Raw genomic sequence first — 23,804 nt, 5'->3', positions numbered from 1 at the left:
TTTGTGACCGGTTTTCTAAGATGGTTCATTTGGTGCCTTTGCCTAAATTGCCTTCCTCTTCTGATTTGGTTCCGTTGTTTTTTCAGCATGTGGTTCGTTTGCATGGTATTCCGGAGAATATTGTGTCTGACAGAGGTTCCCAGTTTGTTTCTAGGTTTTGGCGGGCCTTTTGTGCTAGGCTGGGCATTGATTTGTCTTTTTCTTCCGCATTTCATCCTCAGACGAATGGCCAGACCGAGCGAACTAATCAGACTTTGGAGACTTATTTGAGATGCTTTGTGTCTGCTGATCAAGATGATTGGGTGGCTTTCTTGCCATTGGCCGAGTTTGCCCTTAATAATCTGGCTAGTTCGGCTACCTTGGTTTCGCCCTTCTTTTGTAATTTTGGTTTTCATCCTCGTTTTTCTTCGGGGCAAGTTGAACCTTCTGATTGTCCTGGTGTGGATTCTGTGGTTGACAGGTTGCAGCAGATTTGGGCTCATGTGGTGGACAATTTGGTGTTGTCTTAGGAGGAGGCTCAGCGTTTTGCTAATCGTCGTCGGTGTGTTGGTTCCCGGCTTCGGGTTGGGGATTTGGTCTGGTTGTCTTCCCGTCATGTTCCTATGAAGGTCTCTTCCCCTAAGTTGAAGCCTCGGTTTATTGGTCCTTATAGGATTTCTGAGATTATCAATCCGGTGTCTTTTCGTTTGGCCCTTCCGGCCTCTTTTGCCATCCATAATTTTTTCCATAGATCTTTATTGCAGAAATATGTGGTGTCCGTTGTTCCCTCTGTTGATCCTCCTGCTCCTGTGTTGGTTGATGGGGAGTTGGAGTATGTGGTTGAGAAGATTTTGGATTCTCGCTTTTCGAGGCGGAGGCTTCAGTACCTTGTCAAATGGAAGGGTTATGGCCAGGAGGATAATTCTTGGGTTTTTGCCTGTGATGTCCATGCTGCTTATTTGGTCCGTGCCTTTCATCTGGCTCGTCCTGATCGGCCTGGGGGCTCTGGTGAGGGTTCGGTGACCCCTCTTCAAGGGGGGGTGCTGTTGTGAATTCTGCTCTTGGGCTCCCTCCGGTGGTTGTTGGTGGCAGTGCAGTTGTCTTGGGGTTGTAACCCGGGCAGGTGTTTCTGCTGATTGCAGCTCTATTAGATATTTAGGTGTGCAGGATCCATGAGTCTGTGACAGTTGTCCATTGTACTTGGAGGGATTGCATCTCTCTCTGGCTCCTCATGCCTTGCTGCCAAATTCAGCTAAGATAAGTGTCTGCTTTTTTTGTCTCTGTGCACACATGCAGTGTGCTTTGCAATTCAGTGCAATTTATTGTGTTTTTGTCCAGCTTAGACTTTGTTTGGATTTTTCAGTCATGCTGGATTCTCAGGAGATGCAGATATACTTTCTATGTCTTTAGTTAGATGTGGAATATTTGTATTATCTGCTGTGGATATTTTTAGGATTTTAATACTGACCGCTTAGAATTCTGTCCTATCCTTTTCTATTTAGCTAGAAGTGCCTCTTTTGCTAAATCCTGTTTTTCTGCCTGCTTGTGTCTTTCCTCTTATACTCACAGTCAATATTTGTGGGGGGCTGCCTTACCTTTGGGGTTCTGCTCTGAGGCAAGATAGAATTCCCAATTCCATCTATAGGGGTATTTAGTCCTCCGGCTGTGTCGAGATGTCTAGGACGTGTTATGTCATGAATCCCAATGGCTAGGGATAGCAAGGGACAAGCAAAGTAATACAAAATATCGGACGAGCTCTAGGGTGATGGAACCTGGGCTGACCGCTGCCCTACGCCTGACAAACGCAACTAGAGATAGCCAGGGAGCGTGCCTACGTTGGTTCTAGACGCCACGCACCAGCCTAAGAGCTAACTAGTACTGCAGAGAAAATAAAGACCTCACTTGCCTCCAGAGGAATGAACCCCAAAAGGTATAGTTGCCCCCCACATGTATTGACGGTGAAATGAGAGGAAGGCACACACATAGAGATGATATATATAGGTTCAGCAAATTGAGGCCCGCTGTAAACTAGAAAGCAGAACGATACAAAAGGGGTCTGAGCGGTCAGCAAAAAACCCTAATCAAAAAACCATCCTGAGATTACAAGAACCCATGTGCCAACTCATGGCACATGGGGAGAACCTCAGTCCACTAGAGCTACCAGCTAGCATAGAGACATAATAAGCAAGCTGGATAAAAAAAAAATTAACAACTGAAAATCAGCACTTAGCTTATCCTGAAAGATCTGGGAGCAGGTAGGCAGGAACCAAACAGAGCACATCTGAATACATTGATAGCCGGCAAGGGAATGACAGAAAGGCCAGGTAAAATAGGAAACACCCAGCCTCTGATGGACAGGTGGAAACCAAAGGCCGCAACCCACCAAAGTCACCCAGTACCAGCAGTAACCACCAGAGGGAGCCCACAAACAGAATCCACAACAGTACCCCCCCCTTGAGGAGGGGTCACCGAACCCTCACGAGAACCCCCAGGGCGATCAGGGTGAGCTCTATGGAAGGCGCGGACCAAATCAGTCGCATGAACATCGGAGGCGACCACCCAGGAATTATCCTCCTGACCATATCCCTTCCACTTAACCAAATACTGGAGTTTGCGTCTGGAAACACGAGAATCCAAGATCTTCTCAACAACATACTCCAATTCTCCCTCCACCAGCACCGTAGCAGGAGGCTCAACCGAAGGAACAACGGGCACCTCATACCTCCGCAACAACGACCGATGGAACACATTATGAATAGCAAACGATGCTGGGAGATCCAAACGAAAAGATACAGGGTTAAGAATCTCTGAGATCCTATAAGGACCGATGAACCGAGGCTTGAACTTAGGAGAAGAGACCTTCATAGGGACAAAACGAGAAGACAACCACACCAAATCCCCAACAAGAAGTCGGGGACCCACACGGCGACGGCGATTAGCAAACTGCTGAGTCTTCTCCTGAGATAACTTCAAATTGTCCACCACCTGGTTCCAAATCTGATGCAGCCTGTCCACCACCACGTCCACTCCAGGACAATCCAAAGACTCCACCTGACCAGAGGAAAAACGAGGATGAAACCCCGAATTACAAAAAAAGGGAGAGACCAACGTGGCAGAACTAGCCCGATTATTAAGAGCAAATTCGGCCAGCGGCAAAAAAGCAACCCAGTCATCTTGATCAGCATAAACAATACACCTCAAATAAGTTTCCAAGGTCTGATTAGTTCGCTCCGTCTGGCCATTCGTCTGAGGATGGAATGCAGACGAGAAAGACAAATCAATGCCCATCTTGGCACAAAACGTCCGCCAAAATCTAGACACAAACTGGGATCCCCTGTCAGAAACGATATTCTCCGGAATCCCATGCAAACGAACCACGTTCTGAAAAAATAAAGGGACCAACTCAGAGGAGGAAGGCAACTTAGGCAAGGGCACCAAATGAACCATCTTAGAAAAGCGGTCACACACAACCCAGATAACGGACATTTTCTGTGAAACCGGGAGATCAGAAATAAAATCCATGGAAATGTGCGTCCAAGGCCTCTTCGGGATGGGCAAGGATAACAACAACCCACTGGCCCGAGAACAGCAAGGCTTAGCTCGAGCACACACTTCACAAGACTGCACAAAGGTATGCACATCCCTAGACAAGGAAGGCCACCAAAAAGACCTGGCCACCAAGTCTCTAGTACCAAATATTCCAGGATGACCAGCCAACACAGAAGAATGGACCTCGGAGATGACTCTACTGGTCCAATCATCCGGAACAAACAGTCTTTCTGGTGGACAACGATCCGGTTTATCCACCTGAAACTCCTGCAATGCACGTCGCAAGTCTGGGGATACGGCGGACAATATTACCCTATCCCTAAGGATACCAGTAGGCCCAGAGTCTCCAGGAGAGTCAGGCACAAAACTCCTGGAAAGAGCATCTGCCTTCACATTCTTTGAACCTGGCAGGTATGAAACCACGAAATTGAAACGAGAAAAAAACAACGACCAACGAGCCTGTCTAGGATTCAAACGCCTGGCAGACTCAAGGTAAATGAGATTCTTGTGATCAGTCAAGACCACCACACGATGTTTAGCACCCTCAAGCCAATGACGCCACTCCTCAAATGCCCACTTCATGGCCAAAAGCTCCCGATTACCCACATCATAATTGCGCTCGGCGGGCGAGAATTTTCTAGAGAAGAATGCACATGGCTTCATCACCGAGCCATTAGAACTTCTCTGTGACAAAACCGCCCCCGCTCCAATCTCAGAAGCATCAACCTCAACCTGAAAAGGAAGTGAAACATCTGGTTGACACAACACAGGAGCAGAAGAAAACCGGCGCTTAAGTTCCTGAAAGGCCTCCACGGCCGCAGGAGACCAATCAGCAACATCAGCACCCTTTTTAGTCAAATCAGTCAAAGGTTTAACAATACTGGAAAAATTAGCAATGAACCGACGATAAAAATTAGCAAACCCCAAGAACTTCTGAAGGCTCTTAACAGATGTAGGTTGTGTCCAGTCACAAATCGCCTGAACCTTGACGGGATCCATCTCAATAGTAGATGGAGAAAAAATGTACCCCAAAAAAGAAATCTTCTGGACTCCGAAGAGACACTTTGAGCCCTTCACAAACAGAGAATTGGCCCGCAGAACCTGAAACACCTTCCTGACCAGTAGAACATGAGACTCCCAGTCATCAGAAAACACCAAAATATCATCCAAATACACAATCATAAACTTATCCAGATATTCACGGAAAATATTGTGCATAAAGGACTGAAAGACTGACGGAGCATTGGAGAGTCCAAAAGGCATTACCAAATACTCAAAATGGCCCTCAGGCGTATTAAATGCGGTTTTCCACTCATCACCCTGTTTTATCCGCACCAGATTATACGCACCGCGAAGATCTATCTTAGTGAACCACCTAGCCCCCTTAATGCGAGCAAACAAATCAGTCAATAATGGCAATGGATACTGATACTTGACTGTAATCTTATTCAGAAGGCGATAATCTATACAAGGCCTCAGGGAACCATCCTTTTTTGCCACGAAAAAAAAACCTGCTCCCAGAGGGGACGAAGATGGACGAATATGTCCCTTTTCCAAGGACTCCTTAATATAATTCCGCATAGCAGTATGCTCTGGCAGTGACAGATTAAATAAACGACCCTTAGGGAACTTACTGCCAGGAATCAATTCTATAGCACAGTCACAATCTCTATGCGGAGGGAGCGAATTGAGCTTAGGCTCCTCAAAAACATCCCTATAGTCAGACAAAAACGCAGGGATCTCAGAAGGAGTAGATGAAGCGATTGAAATCGGAGGTGCATAATCATGAACCCCCTGACATCCCCAGCTTAACACAGACATTGTTTTCCAGTCCAGGACAGGATTATGAGTTTGTAACCATGGCAGACCAAGCACTAGTACATCATGTAAATTATACAGTACAAGGAAGCGAATCACCTCCTGATGAACGGGAGACATGCGCATGGTCACTTGTGTCCAATACTGCGGTTTATTCATAGCCAATGGTGTAGAGTCAATTCCCTTCAGAGGAATAGGAACTTCCAGAGGTTCCAGACTAAAACCGCAGCGTTTAGCAAATGACCAATCCATAAGACTCAGGGCAGCGCCCGAATCCACATAGGCATCGACGGAAATGGAAGACAGTGAAAAAATCAGAGTCACAGACAAAATGAACTTAGGCTGCAGAGTACCAATGGCAAAAGATTTATCAACCCTTTTTGTGCGTTTAGAGCATGCTGATATAACATGAGCTGAATCACCACAATAAAAACACAATCCATTTTTCCGCCTATAATTTTGCCGTTCACTTCTCGACTGAATTCTATCACATTGCATAGTCTCAGGTGCCTGTTCAAAAGACACCGCCAACTGGTGCACGGGTTTGCGCTCCCGTAAACGCCGATCAATCTGAATGGCCATAGCCATCGACTCATTCAGACCTGTAGGCGTAGGGAACCCCACCATAATATCCTTAATGGCCTCGGAAAGACCATTTCTGAAGTTTGCAGCCAGGGCGCACTCATTCCACTGAGTAAGCACCGACCATTTCCGAAATTTTTGACAATATATTTCCGCTTCATCATACCCCTGAGAGAGGGCTAATAAATCCTTTTCAGCCTGAATCTCCAGGTTGGGTTCCTCATAGAGCAATCCCAATGCCAGAAAAAACGCATCCACATTGAGCAATGCAGGATCCCCTGGTGCCAATGCAAATGCCCAATTCTGAGGGTCGCCTCGCAGGAAAGATATTACAATCTTGACCTGTTGAGCAGGGTCTCCAGAGGAGCGAGATTTTAAAGAAAGAAACAATTTACAATTGTTCCTGAAATTCAGGAAGGTAGATCTATCTCCAGAAAAGAACTCTGGAATAGGAATTCTAGGTTCAGACATGGGAGTGTGAACAACAAAATCCTGTATGTTTTGAACTTTTGCCGCGAGATTACTCAGGCTGGAAGCCAAACTCTGGACATCCATGTTAAACAGCTAATATCAGAGCCATTCAAGGGTTAAGAGGAGGTAAGAAGCAGCTAGACAGCAATTAAGGGCTAGGCAGCAAAACTCTGAAGGAAAAAATAAATAAATAAATAAATAAATTTCCCTTAAACACTTCTTTTTCTCCTGCTTCAGCCCAAACAATTAACACTTTGTGGGCCGGCTATACTGTCATGAATCCCAATGGCTAGGGATAGCAAGGGACAAGCAAAGTAATACAAAATATCGGACGAGCTCTAGGGTGATGGAACCTGGGCTGACCGCTGCCCTACGCCTGACAAACGCAACTAGAGATAGCCAGGGAGCGTGCCTACGTTGGTTCTAGACGCCACGCACCAGCCTAAGAGCTAACTAGTACTGCAGAGAAAATAAAGACCTCACTTGCCTCCAGAGGAATGAACCCCAAAAGGTATAGTTGCCCCCCACATGTATTGACGGTGAAATGAGAGGAAGGCACACACATAGAGATGATATATATAGGTTCAGCAAATTGAGGCCCGCTGTAAACTAGAAAGCAGAACGATACAAAAGGGGTCTGAGCGGTCAGCAAAAAACCCTAATCAAAAAACCATCCTGAGATTACAAGAACCCATGTGCCAACTCATGGCACATGGGGAGAACCTCAGTCCACTAGAGCTACCAGCTAGCATAGAGACATAATAAGCAAGCTGGACAAAAAAAAAACAACAACTGAAAATCAGCACTTACCTTATCCTGAAAGATCTGGGAGCAGGTAGGCAGGAACCAAACAGAGCACATCTGAATACATTGATAGCCGGCAAGGGAATGACAGAAAGGCCAGGTAAAATAGGAAACACCCAGCCTCTGATGGACAGGTGGAAACCAAAGGCCGCAACCCACCAAAGTCACCCAGTACCAGCAGTAACCACCAGAGGGAGCCCACAAACAGAATCCACAACAGTGTTAGGTACATCCCACGGCTACTTCTAGTTGCGGTGTTAGTTTAGGGTTTGCGGTCAGTACAGATACCACCTCTCCTGAGAAAGTCTCTCATGCAGCTCCAAGGTTACCAGATCATAACAGTGCTCATAGAGCGTGCAGCCATTCCAGAGTCCATAGTGCTCATAGAGCGTGCAGCTATGCCAGAGTCCATAGCGCTTGTAGAGTGGAAGGCCATGCCAGGGTCCTGCTGCATCATGGTGGTGGCGGTAGGGAAGGCCATGCCAGGGTCCTGCTGCATCATGGTGGTGGCGGTACGGAAGGCCATGCCAGGGTCCTGCTGCATCGTGGTGTCAGTGGAGGAGGTCCAAGCAGGAGCAGCGGTTTTCATGGTGGTGGCGGTGGGCTGTCCAACAGCACTCGGCATCGTGGTGGTGCTGTACTGGTGTCCGGCAGTGCTAGGAATAGAGGTGGCCGTGCAGTGGTATGCAGCAGAGGTCGGCACTGAGGTTAATCGTGACAGTGAAGGCACAGGTGGATATGCCTCCACTGTCTGCTGAAAATACCGACTCTGCTGCATAGCCTGCACGTAAGCAGCATTGCAGGCCTGCATGACACTCAGCTGGAGATCAGAAGTAAGGTGTTCCAATATGCCCTGCTCAATTTGGTTAAAAAAATGATGTGCTGGCCTCTGGAGTTTGGCTTTTACTTGGTCAAGGCTTTTGGTGATCTCCTGGATACGTGTATTCATGTGGCTAAGTGAAATATCCATTCAGTCACTAAAAGCCTTGAGTCCTTCGTGAAAAACCGAGCTTAAGTGCAAAAACTCGGGCATGAGGGACCTGTCCGATGCCCTCTGCTGCTGCCGGGAGGAGCCCAAAAAAAAAGGGGTAGTGGCAGAGGACTGGAAAAGGGGAACACCTGATGGACCAGCTTCCTGGTCTCCAGTTAGTGTGGCAGGCCCACTTGTTGCAGCGCTGCTGGATGGCTGGGACGGGTCCATGGCTGTCTGATGAAGGACCGCTCCAAAACCTGGGCCAACAGTGCTTCTCCATGTGCTGGGAAAAAAGGAAAAAGAAAATTAATACCAAAAATTAACCAGACACAAAATCCTGTGGAATAGAAATATACAGATTATGGCAATACAATAAAACCTAATGCACGGGAGAAATACTTACGTTCTCTGGGCAAGGACCGGTCTTAAAAATGCCAGAACGCGATGGTATTTGTATTTTCTGATCCTTGCTCCTGAACCACTGGGAACACGGCTCTCTTGACGCAGGTCCTTGTTGAAGCGGTCCTTCATCGAAAGCCAACGTGTTTTGACTCTGGCCACTGTTGAAAAAACAAAACATAATGGTTAGACAATGGACTTTTGGCCGTGCTCACACAACTGTGTGTGATGAGAGAAACTCCTGAGAGTTTATCTCATCACACGCAGTTGTGTGAGCACGGCCAAGGTCTCTGCTGCTTCACACTGCATTGCAATACTTACCAAAAGCATTTTGGACCCGATTGGGGGCATTGTCCCAGCCATCCCACATCTCTTTGGCCACCTCATTCCATAGGCGCCGGATCGTCACGTTGTCCGAGTGCTGTGGAACCCAGGTGTCCCACAACGGGACTCGCTCCTGGACCAGGGAGATGAGGATATCGTTGTCAATGAGGTCCTCATCCCATTCTGGAACCTAAAACATAAATGAAGACATTAAATGTTGTATACATTAACATAAGGAAAATAAAAAAAACAGAGGCTGAGAAATGGCATGAATAAGGAAAGTCAAGATAAAAAAGGAGTCCAGAAGAAAATTATAAAGAAAGAGGAAAGTAAAAAAAGGAAGATTCAAGAATACTAAAGTGAGGATACAGTAAACAGTCAGCCTTGTATACTTACACGCTGCTGCCTTGACACTCGACTGTGACCCCGCTGCTACTGCCCAGCCTCTGCCACAGTAGATGTGCTCTAAAAAAAGAAAAAAAAACAAATTGTCATACATGTAGATATGACAGTGAATACTTACCAATCTGAGGAGGTGAGTACTCACTTCACTGACATGTTCTACTTCAGAAAGCCCAGGACGTTGCTCCTCATCAGAAGAAGACATTCTGATGCATGCAGAAAGAAAGAAATGGCAGAAATTAGGACATGTAGAGACAGAAAATAGAAAATAAAGGCATTGGATAGGATATACTCACATTGTTCAGTGTCTTGTTTTCCTCCAAGGATGTAGCCTGCATCTCGTCTGCTTCAGTGTCTGCTGAGTAGTGACCTGCAAATGTCCACTCGCTCCCTTTATCACCTTGTATGTGGGGGGTGGCTTATCAGTGTCTAGACATGTTTTTCTTTTGTGGAACGCATGCGTTCACAAGCGCAAGCAAACGCATGTGCTTGTGAATGCATGCGTTCATATAGACAGCAATGCTTTTTTTGGCGCATTCCTTACACAATCGAACGCATACGTTTCCAGGCGGCAAATTGATGCCTCTAAAAATTACTACATGTTGCATTTCCGCGACAAGCCGCAGACGACGAAACGACGCATGCGTCGTCAAACACGGCAAAACGCGAACGATCGCAGATGCATGCGTCCCTAATGTTAAATATAGGAATACACAATGCATGCGGATATTTGCGGAAGAAACGCTGCGGACACAACCGCAAATGTGAAACCGGCCTAACAGTGCAGGGAGGTCACTCCTGCGCTAAAGCTGGTGCTGCTGGAAGTGAACTTGTCAGTGAAAAAGATAGGATAATGTCTTGTGTGAAATCGATCTTCCAGCATCGAAGTAGATTGTGCAAATACTGTATGCCAGTCTCTGGAAGCCCCATTTGCTACTTCATATCGTTTGTGAGAAAACTGTGTGTCAGGGACAAATTAGAAGGCCAGTTTTCTGCTTAAAAATTGTTAGACCTAATATAGTGTTGCAGCTATGAGTTCCAATTAGTTATTCCTAATCGTTTGTGATAAAACTGTGTTTCAGTGGCAAATCAGAAGGCTAAATTTCCACCAAAAAATCATTAGGCCTACTATAGTAGTGCAGCCATGAAGTCTAATTAGCTACTCCTAAGTGTTTGTGCTTAAACTGTACTCAGTGACAAATCAAAAGACCAGATTTCCACTTAAAAATTGCTAGTACTAGAAGACCCAGACTCATAGTGATATGTGGACAGAGCACTATACACTCAGCCACAGAAAAAACACTCCAAAATAAGCATTATAATATAGGAGGAGCACAGGAGTTTTTTTTTTAAATGTACAAAAATGCTTTATTAGCACCTAAAATATTATGCACTAATCACACACAAACAAGTAAAAAATAAAGACACACAATAGTGGTTTTCCGCAGAAATGTACAATTACAGAAGGTTCAAATACAGTTCAGAAAATTCTTTATGGTAAAGTCTACTATGCAAGTTGTATCCCTTTAGTTAGATACTGACTCAGATAGGAAAAACACTACATGAGGCCGGTTTCACATGTCAGTGGCTCCGGTACGTGAGGTGACAGTTTCCTCACGTACCGGAGACACTGACACACGTAGACCCATAAAAATCAATGCATCTGTTCAGATGTCATTGATTTTTTGCGGACCGTGTCTCCGTGTGCCAAACACGGAGACATGTCAGTGTTCGTGGGAGCGCACGTTTTACACGGACCCAATAGAGTCAATGGGTCCGCGTAAAACACGGACCTCACACGGACATTCTCCGTCTGGGGTCCGTGTGCGTGCAGTACACAGCGCTACAGTAAGCGCTGTCCCCCCCACATGGTGCTGAAGCCGCGATTCATATCCTCTCTGCAGTAGCGTTTGCTGCAGAGAAAATATGAATAATAGTGTTTAAAATAAAGATCTATGTGTCCGCCGCCCTCCCACCCCCTGTGCGCCCCCCCGCTGGTCAGAAAATACTTACCCGGGTCCCCCGTCGGCTGTCGCTCCTTCCTGGTCTGGCCGCGGCTTACTGTATGCGGTCACGTGGGGCCGATCATTTACAATCATGAATAGTCGGCTCCGCCCCTATGGGAGGTGGAGCCACATATTCATGACTGTAAATGATCGGCCCCACGTGACCGCATACACTAGAAGCCGCGGCCAGACCAGGAAGGAGCGACAGCCGACGGGGGACCCGGGTAAGTATTTTCTGACCAGCGGGGGGGCGCACAGGGGGTGGGAGGGCGGCGGACACATAGATCTTTATTTTAAACACTATTATTCATATTTTCTCTGCAGCAAACGCTACTGCAGAGAGGATATGAATCGCGGCTTCAGCATGATGCAGAGTGGGTACCACACGCTCCGTGTGGTACCCACTCGCCATACGGGCGGCACACGTGTGCCGCACGTATGGCCTCCGTGAGTTCCCAGGCACACGGACACGGATAACTCCGGTACCGATTTATTCCGGTACCGGAATTATCTGGACGTGTGGGACAGCCCTAAATCTCCCATATACAAAAAAAAAAATCATTGCTATCCCTTTAGAGGTACATGCACAAATGTGGAATAAACAGATAGGAGTTGTGCACTCCTGTCACCAGAGAGGCCCACCACTTTGGCAGGGGGGGTCTCAGGACCAGGACCCACATCGGTCTGCTTGCAAGTAAAAGGCCACTCAAATATAAAAAAAAGGTTAAAAAATGTTAGTTACTGTTTAAGAAATAAGTGAGGAAAATGTTCAAGAGTTTTAACCAGGGTTGTTAAATTGCAAATGACTTGAATAGTACATAGAGAGGTAGCTGAAGCCTTAAGGGTGCTTTCACAGCACTGATGCAGTATTTGAAGCCAATGTCAGGAGTGGATCATTAAGGAAGGGGAATTATATAGTATATATTCTATTTCTCACTTCTTGCTTTGGCTTCAAAAACAGCATCAAAATTGCACGTTTAAAAGCAGCCTGAGGGAAATGGAAGTGATGTGTGAAGAAATGAAATATTAGGTGATTACTGTCCTCCTCCTACACAGTGGACAGTGGTATTTCTAAATGTGTTGTCTTTGAGATAAATGATTTGAGAGTTGAAGGGCTTTAAACAGGGAAATATGTGTGGAAGCTGTAGCCAGCCAGTTCAAAGATATGCATGCAGGCAAAGAAGAAAGAAACAGAGGGAATTTTAAATGCAAATGGCAGTAGCTTACCGAGTGTGTTGACAGAATTTGGAAATGAACAATGACTGGATTTTCTAAATAATTATTTTGGGATGTTGCAAACAAAGGAATGACATAAGACCAAAAATTTCCCCAGAACATATGAAGGGAAAAAGAGGCATAGGCTATAAATTTAAAAACCAATTTTAATGAACATAATTAAAAAATACAAAATATGTAGAAAAAAGCAGGGTAAAGTTCATTAAAATGGCTGGGAACAATAACCACACCAGAAAATACAAAAATAAACAATTTGCTACAAGAGCAAGCCAATACTAGAAGAGGTATATAACATACAATCAAATGGACAGGAACCAATAGTTCCTATAGTACCAAGTGTAACCCTTTCAGACAATTAGATTAATAATGGATAGGTGTCATAATTGACGCCTCTCCATTATTAATCTGGCTTAATGTCACCTTACAATAGCAAGGTGGCTTTAACCCTTCATTACCCCATATCCCACCGCTACAGGGAGTGGGAAGAGAGTGGCCAAGTGCCAGAATAGGCGCATCTTCCAGATGTGCCTTTTCTGGGGTGGCTGGGGGCAGATGTTTGTAGCCGGGGGGGGGCCAATAACCATGGACCCTCTCCTGGCTATTAATATCTGCCGTCAGTCACTGGCTTTATCATTCTGGCGGAGAAAATTGCGCGGGAGCCCACGCCAATTTTTTCTGCCATTTAACCCTTTATTTGAGCAGCTACAGCAGCCAAATTTTGCACATACACACTACTAACATTAGTAGTGTGGAATATGCAACAAAAAGGGGGATATGAGATGGTTTACTGTATGTAAACCATGTCTCATATCCTGTCGGGTTTAGGCAGGAGAAATGCAAAGCCGGCAATTGAATTACCGGCTTTTCTATAGAACACCGCTGCGTATTTCTCGCAAGTCACACTGCTGGTCCGTGTGGAATCCGTATTTTTCTCGCACCCATAGACTTTCATTGGCGAGTCTCGGCCGAGATATGCTGACAATCGCAGCATGCTGCGAGTTCCCTCGGATCCGAAATACGGTGGAGAAAATATCGGATGATGGGAGCTGCACCATAGATTAACATTGGGCCGAGTGCTATGCAATTTTTTATCGCATAGCACTCGTCCGTATTACGGTCTAGTGTGACCCCGGCCATACGGGGAGGATTTCCCAATGCAGATACACTTCAATAATAAAAAGGACTAAACTCCAAACCCACAAGGAATAATACACCTAAATAAGAGTACCGTATATTGTCCCCAAAAAAATTACTTTATAAAATGGTACAATGACAAATAAACACAAAAACAAATGATATATTTTTTAAGAGTATTTATTGTATAAAAGTAATAAAACATACACAAATCTACATAAATTTAGTATCGCAATAATTGTGGTAATCTGCAAAATAGCCCAATTTGGGCAGCAAATGAGAAGCATAAAATTGAAAATGTCAAAAAACAATAATTGTGGTGTTTTTTTATTTCTTTCCATAAAAAAGTTAATAAACGTTAGACAGTAGATTATATGTACCCTAAAATGGTGGCATTCACAAATATAACTCACTATAGAGAGAAAACTGTTCCTATAATATGACAATGTAAAACAAAAAAATGTGTGTGCATAACTTACAAATTAGGCATGGTTTGAAAGAGGTTACAGTTATACTTTAAAAAAACTTGATATTCCATAGAATGAACTGTACACTTTGTAGGGTGTATCACCTCTTTCCTTTTTAATAGGGTAAAAGATTTAAAAAAAATTCAAGCTGCAGCAAACATTACCTCTTGTAACATAAATGTATTAAGAATCTTATATAAGTGACTATTACTCTTCACACAGCAATATGACAGTTGCCATCCACAGTGGCCAATGAATATTACATGCACAAGCCATAAAATGCTAAAAAACAATATCTACCATTACATAAAAGCCAGCAATATTCTACCTCATCTGAAAGCGCCATAATGTAGGGAAAAAGACCCTAATTCCACCAATGCATCACTTCATTTACTGGGTGCAGCAGTTGTGATCAGAGTCCTTAGATGTACCAAAGTTCAGAAAGCTAACTGGCTTACACCGCAGTCTTCTATGAACATTGCCTATTGACAGTGAGCTGCTTATCAGAGGAGGGGGCAGAGTTGGACAACTTCTCATGTGAGCACCAGTCCTGGCAGTGATAATGTTCTGGTGATAAAGCACTCACTGTCTGAAAACAACAGCCCACAGTCTAATAAGTGACATGTCGCCGAAATCTGTGTCCCTGCTGCTACCTCATGCTGTCCTCAGATTATATAGCAAAAATCTTCTGACAGATGTTCTTTAAATTACCAACTTGTGATAGTTGGATTGATTTGCAGGACACTGGTCCATCGGCCAAGTCAGTAGTCTCTGGCCGCTGGATGGGAAGCTCCAATCTTATACCTTCCAGAATACCTGCCACAGTGATGCAGAGATAACATTGCAGGTAAGAAAAAAACACTTCAGCTCACCCTTTTGAAGACTCCCCGCACATTGGGAGGTTGAAGCACCGGATTAGGTCTCTGCCTGACGTTAGTATAGAACAAGTTGAAGTGAAGGAGGAATCCAGCTTCAATAGATACAGTGGGGAAAAAAGTATATAGTCAGCCACCAACTGTGCAAGTTCTCCCACTTAAAAAGATGAGAGAGGCCTGTAATTGACATCATAGGTAGACCACAACTATGAGAGACAAAATGAGAAAACAAATCCAGAAAATCACCTTGTCTGATTTGGCAAGATTTATTTTGCATATTATGGTGGAAAATAAATATTTGGTCACCTAAAAACATGCAAGATTTCTGGCTCTCACACATCGGTAACTTCATATATACTGTATATACAAAGAAAAAGATAGATAGAGATAGTGTACCTGCAACAAAGATGCCTAGAAAATCTCAAACCTACCATAGTGGTTTCTGGCATAAAAATACTCTTTAACTTTCAGGCATGTACACCTTTTTCTTTTACACGACATTCTGGAGAGGTTTATATTAATAGTCTAGAATTAACAGCACCAAGTCTTTGATGTGTGCTTCATTGCGCTCTAATTTCTAAACCTAATTTATAATTTATAACGGTATGATCGTGGCACAGCGGGGAACATATAGATGATTCTACTGAGAAACTTGAAAATTTCTTTCTTCATGACAAAGACTGGATGAGATGAAAATTATATCTAAACTGTAATTATCATTTACTTGTTGTTTCACATAACAGATGCACTGAGAGTAAAAGATTTTGTTTTGACTCTATATAGTGCGATATCACCTCATCCCGATGCCACCCAGGGCAGAAGTATCTGGTGTTGGTTTCCCCATACACCTTCTTTCCATGATCTTTGGGGCTGTTCTCCAACTCTTTGCTAACAATGCCGATCCTTTGCAGAAGGGAGTCCTGAACATGAACTTGTTATCCAACCTGGACTTGGCTCCCTCTCTCTAGGGGTCGTCTAGCAGCCACATGAGCTGCCACTATAGTATGTTCATCCTTGCCAATAAAGGATGACTGCAAATATATTTGTATAGTTCAAATCCTGGTCTTTAAATTGTCTTTCTCCCTTTTGTCATTGCAGTGTTCATACATACCACGGTGTGGAAAAAACTTTGAAGACTCTTTGTCACTTGTTAATATCATAATGGAAAATTTCAGAAAGCATCAACGATTTTCGTGTTTCTACGATCCAGAAGGAAATCAAAAGAATGTCATTTTGACCAAACTCTACAGTTCAAATGTGTTATTTCATTCATTATTTTGGCCGACATGCATGATGATAGGCGGAATCGCTATTGTCGCCATGGTCAAGCTCACTCAATACCTCTCACTTCTATGCGAGAGAATCCAAAGGATCAACAGATAAAACCAACTTCTGAATTTATTTTTCAACAAAATACTGTTTTTTTCATTCTTCACCAAAGAACCTTAAGTTTGTAATGTGCCAGTCTGTTTATAAGTTCCTTACTATATTCTTATAAGTAGAGCAATAATACAAAATCTGTTCTATATGCAAACAACATCATGGATGAAAGTGAAACTTTAAACATTTACATTTTCGGTTTTATTTACAGTCAAAGCAGGTTATTTATTAAGGGGACATTATCTCAAAATAAAATCATCATTGTCCAATAAATTCATTTGTATTCAGTTTTCAGAAGACACAAAACGACAGGCAACACTTTTATATCAGACAATTTCACAACAGTAGCCCTCGATATATCGTGAGAACTGAAGGAGAATCTCTGATAGTAATACCTATTTGGCTGCCACAACATAAAATAATTAATAATAGAAAAAAAAACTATAATTAATTTGAATTTAAAGCAAAACATGCAAATATTATAACTTAATTGCCAAAGTAAGTCTGACATTTAAAAAGGGCAGAAGGCAGTAATGAAAGGGGAGTATAATAGGTGGGTTAAAAAGGAAATCCATTACTAGGGTACGCTTACACTGGCGTATAACATGGCCAAGTGCTATCCAATGTTTTATCAGATAGCACTATCCCCAATGTTATACTATGGGGCAGTGCAGATCTTGGATTATTTTTTCATGCTGATGTTCCTTTTATATTTGGATCATGCGCACCCATACAAGTCTATAGGTGCGTGTGAAACATTGAACTGTACTGGGATGCACACTGATGTACAGTATGCTCACAGAGACAATGGAGAAGATGGAGAAATTAAATTCTCCATCTTCTCCACACCTGTGCTGCGATTCTCTTATGCAAGATCACTAGCATAATTGGCCCGATTCTCTCACATGAGAGAATCTGAACAAGTGTGAGCAAGCCCTTAGAGAACGTTTCTGCTGCTCTGAATTATATAATCAGCCTTAGACAACAAAGCATAAAAACAAGTAAAAATAAAATTATGTCTACTAGAGTTCGGCTTTTCTGCCTTAACCTCTCTTGAACAGCACACCGTCAATCCCATTTATCACAGTTTTCCTTTAATTCACCTAATGTATTCTACATTAATGTTTTATATTTGTTTATTGCTTTTTTGCCTTGTACTTATCAAGTACGTTTGTCTGTGCAATTGAAGTACAACGGCCCCATTTATAAGTACTGTCAGACATAAGTGAACTTTGTTGGCTCATATTGTTTGGACCTATGGGCTTACTATTGTGTCAGAGCCTAGACCTACCGAAAGATCCTCAGGTACTGTACTTTAGTCCAACCCTGCTCATAGCAACAAATAACAGTGCAGTTTCATTGCTTCGATAAATGAAGGCCATATAGAGCTTTCAGATTACTTTCACAGTTGAACTGATAATTTCCCATTAAGTTTGCATCTTATCAACTAATGCTGTAGTTACTGTATAACAACTTTTTGAATATCTTATTGTTGCAGGAAAACTAAGGTATTTCATTTACTTTTCTTGTACACTTTTATTTTCAGAAATTTACAGGGCTTCCAGTGACTCTGTGTTTTTTTAGATATGTTTCTGAGACCCTTCCAGCAAAGTAGCATTTTCCCTTTTAAATTATCATTTTTGGATTTAGCAAAGTCCTTGTTGATTATAAGGATTAAGCCACATGGTTAAAATCAAATCTCAATGTAGTTGAAATGTTTTCTGTGCATTTATATGAGCAATACAGCAAGGGTACATTTTTGACTCCTTGTATAGCATGCTTTTCAGCAATATTTTCTTTTCTAATAGTCTCCATAGACAGGTGTACTAACTTATGCAAATCTGGACATGGCTGATACTGGGCAGATACTAGGGTCTAGTGATGAGCGAGTATACTCGTTACTCGGGTTTCCCCAAGCATGCTTGGGTGGTCTCTAAGTATTTTGGCGTGCTCGGATATTTAGTTTTAATTTCCGCAGCTGCATGATTTATGACTGCTAGACAGGCTGAATACATGTGGGAATTCCCTAACAAACAGGCAACCCCCACATGTATTCAGGCTGTTAAGCAGTCACAAATCATGCAGCTGCGGCGACAAAAACTAAATCTCTGAGAACACCTGAGCATGCTCGGGGAAACCCGAGTAACTAGTCCACTCGCTAATCACTACTAGGGTCATATCAGGCTTATGTACTTGGAATAGAACAGCAGAGCTCATACTGAAAAATGGTGGAGATCCCAGTGGTCGGATTGTTGATAAATGATTATTGAGTATGACTTGAACATCCACGAGGTTCAATAGTCTTGGCTCTAGCTGTGTTGCGCACATATATATGTAGTCATATATGATGCACATGCAGATGTATCTGGTTGGTGATCTTTCTTAAATATATATATATATATATATATATATATATATATATATATATATAGAAACAGCATGGTTGAAAATAGTATAGCTGTTTGCTAGCCATATTGCTCTGCTCTGCTAACAGGTTCCATCTGAAAATACCATAATAACCAACCGACTATAGAACTCTTGGCAGGCCAATCATGTGAGAGGAGAATGTTCCACCCACTAGCTGGAATAATGTTGCATCATTTAGGTTCTGTTTTTATTAACTGGCCAATGGCCATAAAGGAAGTAAAGTAACTTTTCTATGGTGTCATAATACTATTCCAAATATCATTTCAGTTCACTGAAATTAAATGAATGCCAATGTTTTATGAGTATCAAATGGTTAAGAGGGATCACTGACATTAAATGGATTGTATAAAGTTTGAAAGTTTTCCCAATAATTTCTCAATCACTGGAGTCTGACTGCTGGGACCTCCACTAATCCCGAGAACAAGGCTTTGAGGAGCCCCATTTGAATGGAGCCATGGCCAGATTCCTCCCAAAGGCTCTTCGAAAAAATGAAAGGTGTTACCGTATTGGTTGACTTAGGCTACAACTGCTCCACTTTTCCTTTGCACCAGTTTTGTTGCACCCTTCTCTAACACCAAAGTGCATACAAAGCTTTTGTATTTTCCAATTAACATACAGTTGTGCTCAAAAGTTTACATACGGCGGCAGAAATTTTGCTTTCTTGACCGTTTTTCAGAGAATATGAACGATAACACCAAACCTTTTCTCCACTCATGTCCATTTATTGTCAAACTACTACTTTTTAAATCATAATGACAACCCAAAACATCCAAATGACCTTGATCAAAAGTTCACATACCCTATTTCTTAATACTATGTATTGCCCCCTCTAACATCAATGACAGCTTGAAGTCTTTTGTGGTAGTTGTGGATGAGGTTCTTTATTTTCTCAGATGGTAAAGATGCCCACTCTTCTTGGCATAAAGCCTCCAGTTCCTGTAAATTCCTGGGCTGTCTAGCATGAACTGCACACTTGAGATCTCCCCAGAGTGGCTCAATGATATTGAGATCAGGAGACTGAGATGGCAACTCCAGATCCTTCACTTTGTTCTGCTGTAGCCAATGACAGATTGACTTGTCCTTGTGTTTTGGATCTTTGTCATGTTGGCACATCCTAGTACATCCCAAGCATAGCTTCCGGGCTGATGAGTGCAAATTTGCCTCCAGTATTTGCTGATAATGTGCTGCATTCATCTTTCCTTCAACTTTGATCAAGTTTCCTGTGCCTTTGTTTCTCACCCCCCCAAAAAAAATATCAGCGATCCACCACTGTGCTTTACAGTATGAATGGTGATCCTTTCATCATATGTCTTGTTGACCTCTCTCCAAATGTAATGTTTCTGGTTGTGGCCAAAAAGTTCAATTTTTGGCCTCATCACTCCAAATGACCTTGTTCCAGAAGTTTTGAGGCTTGTCTCTGTGCTGTTTTGCATATTATAGGCAAGATACTTTGTGCCATTTGGGCAGTAATGGCTTTCTTCTGGCGACTCGACCATTCAGCCCATTTTTCTTTAAGTGCCTCCTTATTGTGCATCTTGAAACAGTCACACCGCTAGTTTCCAGATAGTCCTGTATTTCAGCTGATGTTATTTGTGGGTTTTTCTTTGCATCCCAAACAATTTTCCTGGCAGCTGTGGATGACATTTTTGTTGGTCTACCTGACCGTGGTTTTGTTTTTACAGAGCCCCTGATTTTCCATTTGTTAATCACAGTTTGAACGCTGCTGACTGGCATTATCAATTCCTTGGATATCTCTTTGTATCCCTTTCCTGTTTTATACAGTTCAACTACCTTTTTCCCGTAGATCCATTGACAATTCTTTTGCTTGCTTCATGAGTTACAATCCAGAAACATCAGTGGCTGGATGAAAGATGCAAGAGTCTGTCTGGATCCCAGAAGCTCACTCAGCTTTTATGGACACACACTGATTGCAAGCAAACAGGTTACAGGTGAGAATGTTACCTTAAGTAGCCATTCAAACCCATTTGTGTCAACTTCTGTGCATGTTATCAGGACATACTCACCAGAGAATGTAAACTTTTGATCAGGTTCATTTGGATGTTTTCGGTTGTCATTATGATTTAAAAAGAGAAAACACAGTTGTTTGACAATGAATGGCTTCACCCAACCAGTAACCATGAGTGGAGAAAACGTTTTGGTGTTATCATTCATATTCTCTGAAAAAAGGACAATAAAGCAAAAATTCTGCCGGGGTATGTACATTTTTGAGCACAACTCTAGGTGCAATGAAGGGATTATCATTTCAGTAATTTGAAAAGTGTATTTGCTAAAATCAGATTTCTCCTTTATTTTGTCCATGTAGCCCAGTCTTTATTCTCACATTCATTATCTTTCATGGCCAAATTCTTTAGTATATTAAGTGCCACAAAGATGGCAGTGGGGTTCACGGGTTCATTATTATTAGTTTGATAATTGATACAATATTATTATTATTATTGCTACTACATCTGCACTGTTTATAAGGAACTAAGGCTCAAGGAATAAACATCTGCATCTAGAGATGCCTATTCCTTTGAAAGACTGCACATTGCAATGCTTTATAATATGTATGTATAATACTGCCTTCATTTAATTCCATTTAGGAGTTGAAGCTTATGGGATTTTAGGTCCTCACAGGCCTTTACAATGTGCCATAATACTATATTGATCCTATGGCTCATTTAAGACTGTAATGATCTTGTGCACATATTCTTTTCTTTTTTTTGCGCAGCTGTTTACAAATAAAAGCAAAGCCAGATGTACTCAAGGAGAAAATGTGACTTTTCTCCAACACAGTGCCAGAGACAATACAGCATAAAGCTACAATTAACCCTTCATTTAAAAAAATATTTATTATTAAGGTCCCATTTGCTTTGATAAATGTCATATTGAAAAGCCTGCCCACTTCCATGGTGCCTAAACAATTCAGGTCCAATATTATTACCTGTAATGCATTATTATTCATTTGTTTTTGTTTGTTTGTTTTATGTCTGTTAAGCACATGGTAGATTGTAAAGATAAGCTTGGCAAATATAGTAGTTATATTTAAAAATCTAATATGGCTTAAAAATAAAATGCTAATTTTTTTAAATAATGAAATGTAATCAACTTGATTTATAAGAAATGTTATGCCATTTTGTATTCTGTACTAAGTATAACCTGAATACTTGAGTATGTTGTTGATAGTGTTTAAATAGAACAAGAGGAAAATTTAATGCAATATAATGGGAAAAGGGTTCTATGAAGTTTAAAAAGGTCTTCTTCATATCCGAAATCAGCACCAACCTTGTCTATGTACTGGCATTGCATGTAATTTATTAGCATTCAAGTAAATGCGAATGAGCTACAATTCCAGACACAGACCCTGTTATCTAAACTCATATAACCCCTTGATATCCTTGTTAACATTCAATAAACATAACAATTCGAAATGAGTGGATCAATTCATGGAGGATTGAGTTTGAGTCGAATTTCCTAAAATTTGTGGATTCAAACATGTTGAGATTTGATTCTCAGTTTGCAAAAGCAAAAACTTGCCAGGTGGGCAGCATTTCCCACACTGCTGGTGCATGAGAAAGTAGGCAGGCGTCATTTTGCATTTCCGCATGATCCTCCCCATAATGCCCTGCAGCTATGACTTATTACGGATTACCATACCTTGTACAGTGGTGGTCAGTACCTAGTGTGTAAGCTCTTATGGTCAGGGGGGTCTTTTCTCTCTCTCGCCTCTCAAGGTAAGCTCTTATGGTTAGTGGGGTTATCTCTCTCACTCCTCTCCTCTATGTGTATTGCATGAGCAATTATAAACTTTTCAACATTGCAATCCATGCGATTTTACTTCTCACAATTTGAATTTTGGGGGAAAATTCAACAAAATATTCTAAAAAAAAAACCCACCTAATGTGAATAAAGTGATATATTTGGTACACAGCCTTTTGTTAATTCAATATAACCGTCAATACAAGAACCCAGGTAGGGTAGAAATAACTGTATTTAAGATTACCTAGTCTCACCCTTCCTGTCCGTGAATGTTGACAATCTAATTCAGCACACCAGTGGCTCCTGCACTCACATGTCATCTGTCCCTTAGTCTCCCTGTATGTCGCTAATATAGATATAGCAGAGGAATAAAGGAAGTGTATACAAAACATAATCACACTAGATAAATATGTAAATATATTAAGGGAATGGTTAAATGCATTAAATAGTCTAATAAACATAGAAAAATATACAAAATTGGTAACATTTTATTTACAGGGTTTATTAACATGATAGCTTGGGGTAAATTAACTTTATCTCAATATCCCCTAGGATTACCCTTCCTGTCTGTGGAAGTTGGCACCCTAAATCAGCATGCCAGTGGTGTCCCCACAGACAAATTGTCTGTTCCTCAGTTTCCGTGTATTTGCCTAATCCCACTAAATTTGTATAGCTACAACAAGGGCAGACGAGAATTAAAATTAGATATAAAGGTAATCTTAGTATTAATCATAGAAGGGTATAGGTACATCCACTAAACCGTCAAATATAAGCATATTCCAAATTAGCCATGGGTTTGCAGGGTAGATCAAGAAACATCAGTAAAAGTTGCTTTTAACAGCTGGTCTCTCTAAACTATGTCGAACGAGGCACTTAATGAACTCAGATAAATTGTATAAATATCACCTATCGCTTATGGATACCAAAGTAGTTTACATATATCTACAAAATAGGTGTATACATGATCAGATGTACAGTCCTATATTAAAATATGCAGACCAAACGTACCACCGGTTTGCAAATATCGATGCAACAATAGTTTAAATTAAGATGATGTATGAGTGGGGAGCCACTAGGGAATCTTGAGTACAGTTATTTCCCCTTACCTGGGTACTTGTATTGACTTTTATATTGAATTAGAAAAAGGTTGTGTACCTTGTATAGCACTGTTTTTACTTTAGGTGAGATTTTTTTCTAGATTATTTTAACCCCTTCATGA

The 23,804-nt window shown here is 42.0% G+C and overlaps 1 protein-coding gene across 2 annotated transcripts in view; it reads left to right on the top strand.

Moving 5' to 3' along the window:
* Positions 1-18,382, top strand: part of KCNMB2 (potassium calcium-activated channel subfamily M regulatory beta subunit 2) — a 999,199-nt gene extending 980,817 nt beyond the window's left edge. For both annotated transcript variants that reach the window (XM_077290498.1, XM_077290499.1), the window contains one exon: positions 16,118-18,382. In XM_077290498.1, the coding sequence (XP_077146613.1) occupies positions 16,118-16,402 (285 nt within the window). In that variant the 3' untranslated portion in view covers positions 16,403-18,382. The remainder of the gene's footprint in view (positions 1-16,117) is intronic.
* The last annotated feature ends 5,422 nt before the right edge of the window (positions 18,383-23,804 follow it).

This window comes from Ranitomeya variabilis, chromosome 2 (assembly GCF_051348905.1).
Source record: "Ranitomeya variabilis isolate aRanVar5 chromosome 2, aRanVar5.hap1, whole genome shotgun sequence".
In the NCBI taxonomy this organism is placed as follows: domain Eukaryota; kingdom Metazoa; phylum Chordata; class Amphibia; order Anura; family Dendrobatidae; genus Ranitomeya; species Ranitomeya variabilis.
The sequence above is the reverse complement of the archived record's forward strand: the minus strand, read 5'-3'. Positions and strand labels throughout refer to the sequence as shown.